The 13,670-nt window shown below is 34.3% G+C and overlaps 1 protein-coding gene across 7 annotated transcripts in view; it reads left to right on the forward strand.

Annotated features, from left to right (window-relative positions):
* The window catches only part of MNAT1 (MNAT1 component of CDK activating kinase), a 253,495-nt gene that overhangs the window by 167,189 nt on the left and 72,636 nt on the right, over positions 1 to 13,670 (forward strand). For 3 of the 7 annotated variants that reach the window (XM_073997489.1, XM_065548876.2, XM_073997488.1), the window contains one exon: positions 11,539 to 11,657. The exons of the other annotated variants lie outside the window; for them this stretch is intronic. In XM_073997489.1, coding sequence (XP_073853590.1) covers positions 11,539 to 11,641 — 103 coding nt within the window. In that variant the 3' untranslated portion in view covers positions 11,642 to 11,657. The remainder of the gene's footprint in view (positions 1 to 11,538; positions 11,658 to 13,670) is intronic. 7 annotated transcript variants of the gene reach the window in all.

Genomic DNA, 13,670 nt, shown 5'->3' on the forward strand with positions numbered 1-13,670 from the left:
TATTTAATCCTGATTTGATTTTTTTATGTGGTGAGAGTTAGGGGTCTAGTTTCATTCTTATGCATATGGATATCCAGTTTTCCCAGTGCCATATTTTGAGAGACTTTCTTTTCCCAAATGTATGTTCTTGGTACTTTTGTCAAAAATGAGTTCACTGTAGATGTATGGATTTGTTTTGAGATTCTTTATTTTGTTCCATTGGTCTCTGTGTCCATTTTTATGCCAGTACCATGCTATCTTAGTTACTATAGCTCTGTAGTATTTGAAGTCAGGTAATATAATTCCTAAAGTTTTGTTCTTTTTGCTCAGGATAGCTTTGGCTATTCTGGGTCTTTTGTGATTCCATATAAATTTTAGGATTTTTAAAAAAAAATTTCTGTGAAGAACGTCATTGATATTTTGATAGAGATTGCATTTAAAATCTGTAGATTGCTTTGGGTACTATGGCCATTTTAACATTATTGATTCTTCCAAACCATGAACATGGACTATCTTTTGTGTGTGTGTCCTCTTCAAGTTTTTGCATCAATATTTTATAGTTTTCATAGTAGAGATCTTTTACTTCTTTGGTTAATTCCCAGGTATTTTATTCTAGCTATTGTAAATGGGATTACTTTCTTGATTTCTTTTTTAGATGGTTCACTCTTGGCATATAGAAATACTGCTGATTTTTGTGTGCTGATTTTGTATTCTGCAACTTTACTCAATTTGTTTATCAGTTCTAATAGTTTTTTTGTGGAGTCTTTAGGTTTTCCCAAATATAAGATCATATCATCTGCAAACAAAAATAATTTGACTTACTCCTTTCTGCTTTGGATGTCCTTTGTTTCTTTCTCCTGTCTGATTGCTCTAGCTAGGACTTCCAGTTCTATGTTGAGTAACAGTGGTGATAGTGGGCATCCTTGCTGTGTTCCAGATCTTAGAAGAAAGACTTTCAGTTTTCCCCCATTCAGTATACTAGCTGCAGGTCTGTTATATATGGTTTTCATTATGTTGAGGTAAATTCCTTTTATACCCAGTTTTTTTAGGGTTTTTACCATGAAATAATGTTGAATTGTATTCAGTGCTTATTCAGCATCAGTTGAAGTGATCATATGGTTTCGTCCTCATTCTGTTGATACGATGTAGCATATTGATTGATTTGCATATGTTGAACCATCCTTGTATTCCTGGGATAAGTCATATGTGGTCATGATGAGTAAATGATCTTTTTAATATGTTGTTGAATTCAGCTTGCTAGTATTTTGTTGAGGCTTGCAAACACTATCTTATAACCCATTATTTTAAGCTGATGACAACTTAAGGTTGATAGCATAAACAAACAAATAAGCAAAATCAAAGCTAGTAAAAACTCTACACTTTAACTTTGTCCCCTTGCTTTTTAACTTTTTGTTGTTTCTATTTATATCTTACTGTACTATCTCTTGAAAAGTTGTAGTTATTATGTTTAATTGATTTCTTTTAGTTTTCCTACTTAAGAGTAGTTTATCCACCATGATTACAGTGTTGGAATATTGTGTGTTTTTCTGTGTACTTACCATTACTGGTGAGTTTTGTATGTTCAGATGATTTCATATTGCTTGTTAATGTTCTTTTCTTTCTAATTGAAGAACCCCCTTTAGCATTTCTTGTAAGACAGGTCTGGTGTTGATAAAAACCCTCAGCTTTTGTTTGTCCGGGAAAGTCTTTATTTATTTCTCCTTCATGTTTGCAGGACATTTTCACCAGATATACTATTCTAGGGCGAAAGCTTTTTCCTTCATGCCAGTCTCTTCTGGCCTGTAAGGTTTCCACTGAAGAGTTCACTACCAGACATATTGGACCTCCATTCTATGTTACTCGTTTATCTTTCTGCTTTTAGATTTCTTTATCCTTGACCTTTGGGAGTTTGAGTATGAAATGCTTTGAGGTATTCTTTTTTGGGTTTAATCTGCTTGGTGTTCTGTAACCTTCTTGTACTTGAATATTGATATATTTCTCTAGATTTGGGAAGTGTTCTGTTGTTATCCTTTTGAATAAACTTTCTACCCTAATTTCTCTCTCTGTCTCCTATTTAAGCCCTGTAACTCTTAGATTTGCGCTTTTGAGGCTGTTTTCTAGATCTTGTAGGCATGCTTCATTGTTTTTTATTCTTTGTTTTGCTTTGTTTTCTTTGACTGTATTTTCAAATAGCTTATATTCAAGTTCACTCTTTCTTCTGCTTAATCAGTTCTGCTATTAAGAGACTCTGGTTTTGATTTGTATTTTTTTTGATGATTAGTGATGTTGAGCAGCTTTTCATATGCCTTTTGGCCATTCATATATTATCTTTGGGGAAATGACTATTCAGGTCCTTTGACCATTTTAAAATTGAGTTATTTGGTTTTTTTTGCTATTGAACTATTCACGTTCTTTATATAATTTGGGTATTAACCCTTTATTGGATGTATAGTTTGCAAATATATTTTCCCAATGTGTAGGTTGGTTTTTCATTTTGTTGTTTATTTCCTTTGTTGTCCAGAGATTTTTGGTTTGATGTAGCTCTACTTGTTTATTTTCGGTTTTGTTGCGTATTTGGTGTCTTATCCAGAAAACCATTGCCAAAGTTAACATCAAGGATCTTTCTCACTGTTTTCTCTTAAGAATTTTATGGTTTCAGATTTTATTTTTAAGTCTTTAGTCCATTTTGAGTTGATTTTTTTTTGGATATGGTGTATGATAAGGGCCAGTTTCATTCTTTTGTATGTAGTGTGTAGTTCTCTCAGTGCCATTGACTAAAATCCCTAGCCTTTTTACATTGTATGTTTTCATGCCCTTGTCAAAAATTAGTTGACTGCAGATGTTTGGGTTTATTTCTGGGCTCCCTATTCTTTTCCAATGTCTATATGTTAGTTTTTGTGTCAATATCATACTATAGCTTTGTAATATTATCTGATATCAGCAAACTTGATGTCTCCAACTTTGTTCTTCCTTTTCAAGGCTGTTTTGTTTTTTGTGGGTATTTTGTGGTTTCATGTGAACTTTATAATTTTTTTCTATTTCTATTGAAAATGCCATGAGAATTTTGATAGGGATTTTGTTGAATCCGTATACTGCTTTTGGTAGTATAGACATTTTAACAATATTCCTCTATTCTTACAGACATGGGATTTGTTGCCATTTATTTATTTATTTATTTATTTATTTATTATTATTATTATTAAAGTTCTAGGGTACATGTGCATAATGTGCAGGTTTGTTACATATGTATACTTGTTCCATGTTGGTGTGCTGCACCCATCAACTCGTCAGCACCCATCAACTCGTCATTTACATCAGGTATAACTCCCAATGCAATTCCTCCCCCCTCCCCCCTCCCCATGATAGGCCCTGGTGTCTGATGTTCCCCTTCCTGAGTCCAAGTGATTTCATTGTTCAGTTCCCACCTATGAGTGAGAACACGCGGTGTTTGGTTTTCTGTTCTTGGCGATAGTTTGCTGAGAATGATGGTTTCCAGCTGCATCCATATCCCTACAAAGGACACGAACTCATCCTTTTTTATGGCTGCATAGTATTCCATGGTGTATATGTGCCACATTTTCTTAATCCAGTCTGTCACTGATGGACATTTGGGTTGATTCCAAGTCTTTGCTATTGTGAATACTGCCGCAATAAACATACGTGTGCATGTGTCTTTATAGCAGCATGATTTATAATCCTTTGGGTGTATACCCAGAAAAAACTGCTTTAAAGTTCATATGGAACCAAAAAAGAGCCCGCATTGCCAAGACAATCCTAAGTCAAAACAACAAAGCTGGAGGCATCACGCTACCTCACTTCAAACTATACTACAGGGCTACAGTAACCAAAACAGCATGGTACTGGTACCAAAACAGAGATATAGACCAATGGAACAGAACAGAGTCCTCAGAAATAATACCACACATCTACAGCCATCTGATCTTTGACAAACCTGAGAAAAACAAGAAATGGGGAAAGGATTCCCTATTGAATAAATGGTACTGGGAAAATTGGCTAGTCATAAGCAGAAAGCTGAAACTGGATCCTTTCCTTACTCCTTATACAAAAATTAATTCAAGATGGATTAGAGACTTAAATGTTAGACCTAATACCATAAAAACCCTAGAAGAAAACCTAGGTAATACCATTCAGGACATAGGCATGGGCAAGGACTTCATGTCTAAAACACCAAAAGCAACGGCAGCAAAAGCCAAAATTGACAAATGGGATCTAATTAAACTAAAGAGCTTCTGCACAGCTAAAGAAACTACCATCAGAGTGAACAGGCAACCTACAGAATGGGAGAAAATTTTTGCAATCTACTCATCTGACAAAGGGCTAATATCCAGAACCTACAAAGAACTCAAACAAATTCACAAGAAAAAAACAACCCCATCAAAAAGTGGACAAAGGATATGAACAGGCATTTCTCAAAAGAAGACATCCATACAGCCAACAGACACATGAAAAAATGCTCATCATCACTGGCCATCAGAGAAATGCAAATCAAAACCACAATGAGATACCATCTCACACCAGTTAGAATGGCAATCATTAAAAAGTCAGGAAACAACAGGTGCTGGAGAGGATGTGGAGAAATAGGAACACTTTTACACTGTTGGTGGGATTGTAAACTAGTTCAACCATTATGGAAAACAGTATGGCGATTCCTCAAGGATCTAGAACTAGAAGTACCATATGAGCCAGCCATCCCATTATTGTTGCCATTTATTTATGTTGTCTTCAGTGTTTCATAGTTTTCAGTGTGTAGAGTTTTGACCTCCTTTGTTAAATTTGTTCTTAAGTATCTTAATCTTTTTGATACTATTGTTAGTAGAACTGTCTTGATTTTTTTTCAGATAGATCACTATTAGTATAAAGAAATATAGCTGATTTTTGCATGTCTGTTTCCTATCTTGCTACTTTGTTGAATTCATTTTCTAGTTCTAACTTTTTGGTCTAATTTTATGATTTTGTACATGTAGGTTCATGTCATATGCAGAGAGGCATAATTTTACTTCTTGCTTTCCTATTTGGATGTATTTTATTTTTCTTGTCTAATTGCTCTTGATAATACTTCCAATTCTATGTTGAATGTAACTGATGAAAGTGCACATCCTTGTCTTGGCGTCAGGCAAAAACTGAAAACTTTTCCTTTGTTGATTATGTTAGGCATAGGCCTTTCATAAATGACCTCAATTTTGTTTAGGACATTTTATTCTAAACTTATTTTGTTGACAGTTGTTATCATGAAAGGATTTTGAACTTTGTCAAATGCTTTCTCTGCATCTATTTGAGATGATCATGTGGTTTTTATTTTTCATTCTGTTAATGAGTTGTGTAACATTGATTTGTTAAACCAACCTTGCATCCCAGAGATAAATTTCATGTGGTCATGATGTATAATCTTCTTGGTATGTTGTTGATTGTATCTCTGTTCATCTGAGATATTGGCTTTTAGTTTTCTTGTAGTCTCTGGCTTTTATATCAGAATGTATTAGTCAGAGTTCTCTAGAGGGACAGAACTAATAGGATAGACGTATATATGAAGGGGAGTTTATTAAGGAGTATTGACTCACATGATCACAAGGTGAAGCCCCACAATACACCATCTGCAAGCTAAGGAGCAAGGAAGCCAGTCCGAGTCCCAAAATCTCAAAAGTAGGGAAGCCGACAGTGCAGCCTTCAGTGTGTGGCTGAAGGCTTGAGCGCCCCTGGCAAACCACTGGTGTAAGTCCAAGAGTCCACAAGCCGAAGAACTTAGAGTCCAATGTTTGAGGGCAGGAAGCATCCAGCATGGGAGAGAGATGAAGTCCAGAAGACTCAGCAAGTCTGCTCTTTCCACCTTCTTCTGCCTGCTTTATTCTAGCCACACTGGCAACTAATTAGATGGTGCCCACCCAGATTGAGGATGGGTCTGCCTCTCCCAGCTCACTGACTCAAATGTTACTCTCCTTTGGCAATACCCTCACAGACACACCCAGGAACAATACATTGCATCCTTCAATCCAATCAAGTTGACATTCAATATTAATCATCACACAGAGTATAGAATGAGTTAGGGATGTTCCTTCCTCTTCAGTTTTTTGGAAATATTTGAGAAGGATTGTTGATAGTTCTTCTTTAAATGTTTCATCTAGGTTACCCAGTTTGCTCGTAGTTCTCTCATATAATCCTATAATCCTTTTAATTTCTATAGAATTGGTAATAATGGCTCCACTTTCATTTCTGATTTTACTAATTTAAGTCTTCTCTCCTTTTTTCTTAGTCTATTTAGCATTTCTGATTTTACTAATTTAAGTCTTCTCTCCTTTTTCTTAGTCTAGCTAAAGATTTGGTAATTTTGTTGATATTTTTGAAAGAATCATCTCGATTTATTGATTTTTCTCTATTTTTCTATTCTCTATTTTGTTTATTTCTGCTTTAATCTTTACTGTTTTCTTTTTTCTGCTAGTTTTAGGTTTAGTTTGTCTTTCTCTTTCTAGTTCCTTAAGTGTAATGTTAGATTGTTGATTTAAGACTTTTCTTGTTTTGTTTAGTTTTTTTTTTTTTTGAGACAGAGTCTCGCTCTATTGCCCGGGCCAGGGTGCAGTGGCATGATTTCAGCTCACTGCAACCTCTGTCTCCCATATTCAAGTGATTCTCCTGCCTTAGCCTCCTGAGTAGCTGGAATAACAAGCGTGCACCACCATGCCTGCTTAATTTTTTGTAGTTTTAGTAGAGACGGGGTTTCACCATGTTGGCCAGGCTGGTCTCGAACTCCTGACCTCAAGTGATCTGCCCACCCTGGCCTCCCCAAGTGCTGGGATTACAGGTGTGAGACACTGTGCTTGGTCAGATTTTTCTTGTTTTTTAGTGTTAGCACTCACAGCTATAAATTTTCCTCCTACTGCTTTGCTGTGTCCCATAAGTTTTGGTATGCTTTGTTCTTGTTTTTATTCATTTCCAACTGTTTTCTAGTTTTTCTTGTGATCTTTTTTGAACGATTGGTTATTTAATAGTGTATTGTATAATTTCTACAAATTTGTGAATTTTCTAGTTTTTCTACCATTATTGATTCCTAACCTCATCCTGTTATGATTGGGGATATGATACTAATTTTTAAAAATTTATTAAGACTTAGGTTATGGCCTAAAATATGGCCTGTCCTAGAAAATGTTCCATGTGCACTTTAGAGGAATGTGTAGTGTATTTTCTTGTAGTTTAGTGTTCCATATATGTCTTTTCAGTCTAGTTGGTTTATTCTATTGTTCAAGTCCTCTGTTTTATTTATCTTTTGTCTAGTTTTTCTATCTATTATTGAGAGGGGAGTATTGAACCCTTTAACTATTATTGTAAAACTCTCTCTTTGGTTCTGACAGTTTTGCTTCATATGTTTTGATGGTCTGTTATTTATATAGGTAAATAAATATTTTAATATGTTATGTTCTTTTGTCTTATGAACACTTTAGGTTGAAAGCCTATTTTGCCTCATATTAGTATTTACTTCTGTTTTTGTTACTATTTGCATGGAATAGCCCTTTTCATTCTTTTGCTTTTAACCTGTGATTTTGAATCCTAAGTTAGTTTCTTGTAGATAACATATAGTTGGATCTTGGTTTTATTTATTTTTTATGTATTCTACCAATTTCTATCTTTTGATTGGAGGGTTTAATTACGCTACATTTAAAGTTATTACTGATAAGGATGGTCTTCTGTCATTTTTAATTTGTTTTACATATGCCTTATAGCTTTTTCTCCCTTATTTCCTATATAACTGTTTTCTTTGTGTTTATTTTTTAGTGCCACATTGAAATTCTTTGCTTATCTCTATTGTGTATATTCTTGAGCTATTATTTTTTCATTATTATGATGATTACATTTATTATCCTAGGTTGTAGCGCTCTGAATGTATACAAGCTTAACTTCAGTAACATACAAAAACGCTGCTTTTAAACAGTTCTGTCCTCACCCCTTTTAGTTGTCAATGCCACAGAATTACATCTTTATATATTGTGTGTCCAAGATTATTAACAAATTATTTTTTAAAATGTGTTAGTTTCTTAAATTCTGTAGAAAACAAAATGTGGAGTTATAAATCAAACTTAGTAATAATACTGGCTTTTAGACTAATTTTTTAAAAAAAGGTATTAGTCTCTTAAATCTTACAATGTTATACCTTTTGATTATCTTTTTACTTACACCTCTTGTATGCTCTATTTTGTGCTTTTCAATTTTTTAAAAAATTTTGTTTTAAAAGCTAGGGTAATTTCTCTCTTGTCCTATCTTCAAGTTCACTTATTTTTCTATTTTGCCCATTCTGCTGATAAGGCCATCAAAGGAATTCTTTTTAATATTGCAATTTTTATATCTAGTATTTTCATTCACTTTTTAAAAATGATTTTCGCTTCTTAAATTTCCTACCTGTTCATACATATTATCCACCTTTTCCATTAGATCCTTTAACTTATTAATCATAGTATTTTCTTAACTCCTTCTTTTATGTTTGGATTTGATTCTGTTGACTGTTTTGTGTCCTCATGATACATTTGTTGTTTTCCCGTTTGTTTTAATTATTATTTGAATATCGGACATTCTGTACGACAGAATAGTAGAGACTGAGATAAATAATATTTATGCACAGAAATATTTACATGCCTTTTTCTGCTAGGCCATTAGTGTCGAGAGCTGAATATTAATTCTGTATTTTGATCTTGGTTTTGTTTTTTTGTTGCTCCAGTTCCTATCGTTGTACCACAGGTTTCAAATTCATCTAGTCACAATTTATTGCCACCTTGCTTTTAGTGTGAGGCCTGGAGTGCTGGAAGGAGTTTTCTAGGTTTTCTTGTTCTGTCCTCTAGTTTTCAACAGGCTCTGTAAGCCTGAGCCACAGAGGGCTTCTCTCTTGGTGTTGCTCTCCAATAGTAGATTGCCCTTGCTTTTTACTTAGAATAAGTCTTATTGTGGGAAGAAGGGGTTTCTTGCTTCTCCTGTTCCAACCTTAGTCATAGGAGGACCTGTGTGCCTGAGGATCAGGATGGTGCTTTCTTAGTGTTCCTATTTCTTTCCCAGAGGCCAACAATTTGTATCTATTACTTCAGGGTACAGGTGGCTTTTCTGTCCCTCCCCAAGCTCACAACTGAAGTTTGTTTTGTTTTGTTGCAGGTGGGGAATCTTGGGCATCAGTGTAGGACCCTAGGTATGAGTTGGTTTCCTGCCTTTCCTCAGTGGTTGGTTTCTTTTCCTGTTTCATTGTAGGACTAGGAATGCGGGCAGTAGGTTTTCTACCCCTCTTCCAGTGGCACCCAATCTTTGCTCCTCCCTAGCAGTGGAGGCTTGGCTGCTTTTTTTTTTTTTTTTTAATAATTTATTTCCTCTTGCATTTAGTACTTAATTATTGCTGATTTTATTGGATCTGTTTCATGGAATATCCTCCTCATGTTTCTTTTTAAATCTTCTATGGTGGTGGTACTTCTTAGAACATGAAGATTTAAATAAGGGTTAGAATTCCCTTTAAAGTAGGTTTAGCCTGATTGTCTATTTTTTCCCAGTAAATTATTAAATTAAATAAACTTGGGCAACACTTTGTTTGGAGCCCTTTTTGTGTTTCTTTCTGCCTTTACCTCTGTGGGTTGGAGTTTTAAATGTAGGATGTGTCTTTTAGATAAGGTATAACCTTAGTGTTTGTACTTTTCCCAAGTTTTTCATACTTAACATATGATTTGATGGGAGGGAGGAGCACTTTTTGCGTGTTTGTGTGTGTGTCTGTTGGTGGTGGTGGCAGTGGTAGGGCTTTCATCAAGCGTTGAATATTTAGAATATAATTAGCTCCAAGATTCTAGAAGTAGACTTTTGTCTCTGGCCATAAAGACTGTACATACATTTGATATCTACAACAGTTAAAAAGGCAAATTGTTATTACAAATAAACATATATACACTTCAAGCAGTAGATCTTGGTCATAACAGTTTCTTTTAGCCATCTGTGGCTAAATAGTGAAGGAATTTAGATAATTAGTAGTGATATCAGAATTGTTAAATATATATATATATTTTTTTGGTCCAGGAGCTATTTATCTACCAAAATAGAATGTGTAACTCATACTTTCCTTCTCTCTTCAGTCTTCTGCCTTGACAAAGGGATTAAATTCTATACAGAGGACTTTAGTAATTAGAACCAGGATTAGCTCAAGCTTTCTCTTTGTTGATATATTGTGGCCTTATTCTTAGATATGTGCTAAAGTGAATCCTAAATTGATTTATTGTATCAGAAGTTAACTTTCTTTTCTGGAATTGTTATCTGAAGCTATCTGCTTTCTTATTGTTTTTCTTATTACTGTAGACCTAAAAATATGTTTTTACCTAACTAAATTTTTAAAAACATTTTGAAGGAACTGAAGAAGTTGCTTTGTGAAGTGACTTTTCAAAGAATGATTTGAGGTGCTGTTCATAAGGTATGAGGATAAGGTATCAGTTTTGTAAAGCTGTAATATTTTCACATTCATCCTAACAGTTGTCCATGTCTTTGCTAGAAGATTACATCTAATAAGCTCCAGTTATCCCTTTACAATGGTCTTTCCCCAAACCCAAAACTTCTAGCTTCTAGTGCTTTCTCCTTTCCTTTCCTTATTGTTACAAAATTTCCGTTTTATATTCTATTTTCCTACAAAGGGAACTAGTTTAATTTCTCTAGAGGCAAATAGAGAATACATCAGTTATCTCAGCCATGTGTGGTAGCTAATACCTATAATCCTAGCACTTTGGGAGGCTGAGGTGGAAGGACTGCTTGATGCCAGGAGTTCAAGACCAGCCTGGTCAACATAGTGAGACTCTGTCTCAGCAAAACAAAACAAATCATCTCGTTTCCATTTTCCAACATCTGCGTCGAAACTCTGTGACATGATGAAGTTAAGAGTGGTACAGATTTTTTTTTTTTTTTTTTGTAGCTACACCTTATTTGTTTCTAAAATGTAGACACAGGCACTTTCAGGATAATTTCAATTATGTATTTTTGGGAGTGGATGACATAAGGTCTTGGAAGGCACTGGTCTCCCAAGAACTATATTTTTGTTCTTTTATAAAACTTTGATAAGGGATAAAACCAAAAGAATACTGCCTTGAGATTTTTAGGTGATTGTTACTGAGATCTTTTCATGATGAAGTTAGTTAAACTTGAGAAATAGATGAAGAATATATGTGAATTTCTCATTCACAGGGTATCATTAGTAAATAATTATAACTCAAATTGTACTGGCAGTACTCTTCTGGTGTGCTCAAAACAATACATAAACATGTTTTCTTCTGTGCCAATGGGAGCAAGCAGTGGGAAAACTTAACTGCTAATTGAAATTCCCTAGATTATGGCCATAGTGGTCAGTTTAGGAAAGTCTAATTGACTGTCAGTGTGAGACTCTCTTTTTAATAATCAGCTGGCTTTCTAGTTAACATTTTACTACCTTCCATTCAAGAGTTAGTCCCTTAGTTGAAACCAATTATGAGCATTTGTGACACAACTAGATTCATCCATTTCAAGTTATTAATCAAATATAACTACTGTTTCCTTTTTTCTTTTTTTTTTGAGTTGGAGTCTCACTCTGTTGCCCAAACTAGAGTGCAGTGGCGCGATCTCAACTCACTGCGACCTCCGCCTCCTGGGTTCAGGCAATTCTGACTCAGCCTCCTGAGTAGCTGGAAAAACAGGTATGCACCATCATGCCTGGCTAATTTTTTGTATTTTTAGTAGAGATGGGGTTTCACCATGTTGGCCAGGCTGGTCTCGAACTCCTGACCTCAATTGATCCACCCGCCTCGGCCTCCCAAAGTGCTGGGATTACAGGTGTGAGCCACTGTGCCTGGCCATAACTACTGTTTTCAATAAGTATACAAGTGATTTATTTAATGTGAGCTGTTCATTTGTAAATGATTATGGAAATTAAAAAGAAGACTTTTTGGCAAAGTGTTGAATAGATAACTTTATTGTTATTTTATTTCTTTCATATACTCCAGCAGATAAAGATAATATAACTTCTGAACCTACTCTTAAAATTCCCAAGAAATCAATTGACAGATTAGAGTTATAAATAAGAAATTTAAAAATTGATTTTAAACATTTATAATTTATATCAGCATGATTTTTTTGTAAATTTTGGTTTGGATTCTTAGAAGTTCATATCACATTTTAATGAATGTTTGAGTAAATTTCTGTATTACTCAAATACTTGAATAGTGAAAAATATTGAAAATTACAGAGTATTTAAGGTATGTATAAATTTGTCATATATATGGTTTAAGGCAATCTTTGATACTGACCATGAAAATATTACATGATGAAATATTTAAGTAGTTTCATATAAGAGTTATGGTTTTATTAAAAGCACTGCTAGTTTATGTAAATATATGCATTATGTAAATACATAATTTATATATATCTTTAAATTTCTGTGTAAAATTATCATATGTAAAGCTGAGAAGTAAGAATGACTTCTCTAATATGATGTTTCAGAATGCCTTTCTCAGTTTTATGGGAATATCTGTTACTTTCATTCTATGACATGTTGTGACACTTTTATGATAAAATATTATCTTTATTTAAGGTATGTATTCTTAAGTTTTCCTTATGTATGATTTAAGTGAAGCTGTTTGCTACCAAAATTCTGCAGAATGAAAGTTTTTTCTTTTACTAATACATAATATTTTACATATTTATGGGGTACATGTGAGTATTTTTACATGCATAGAGTGTATAATGATCAAGTCAGGGTATTTGGGGTATCCATCACCTTGAGTGTTTATTATTTCTATGTGTTGGAAACCTTTGAAGTCCTCTCTTCTGGCTACTTTGAAATATATAACATATTGTTACTAACTATAGTCACCCTAGTCTCTTATTAAACATTAGAACTTCTTTCTTTTATCTAACTGTAAGTTTATACTCATTCACCAACCTCTCTTTATTTTTCCTTTCCACCCTCACACCCTTCCCCAGCCTCTGCTATATTTTAGTCTCTATCTCCATGAGTTCAAGTTTTTATCTCCCACATGTGAGTGAGAACATGCAAAATTTGTCTTTCTGTACCTGGCGTATTTTACTTAACCTGATGAACTCCAATTCCCTCCTTGTTGCTGCAAATGACATGGCTTAATTCCTTTGTATGGCTAAATAGTAATACATTTTGTATGCGTGCGCGTGTGTGTGTGCACGCACGCATGTGCGTGCCACATTTTAAAAATCCATTTGTCCATAGATGGATACTTAGATTGATTCTATATTTTTGCTATTGTGAATGGTGTTGTGATGAACATGTAAGTGCAAGGTGTCCTTGATATACTGATTTCTTTTCCTTTGGTTAGATGCCCAGTAGTGGGATTGCTGGATCATATAGTTCTATTTTTAATTTTTTGAGGAATCTCCATACTGGTTTCCATAATGGTTATTACCAATTTACATTCCCACCAATAGTGTATAAGAATCCTCTTTTCTCTGTATCCTTACTAGCATGTGTAATTTTTTGTCTTTTTAATAATAGCCCTGCTAACTGGGGTAAGATATCTCATTGTGGTTTATATTTGCCTGATGATTAGTGATGTTGAGCATTTTTTCATATACCTGTTGACATTTGTGTGTCTTCTTTTGAAAAGGTTTCTATTCATATTCTTTGCCTACTTTTTAATGAGATTACTTATTTTTTTATTGTTGAATTATTTGAGTTCCTT

Source organism: Macaca fascicularis, chromosome 7 (assembly GCF_037993035.2).
Source record: "Macaca fascicularis isolate 582-1 chromosome 7, T2T-MFA8v1.1".
Classification (NCBI taxonomy): Eukaryota; Metazoa; Chordata; class Mammalia; order Primates; family Cercopithecidae; genus Macaca; species Macaca fascicularis.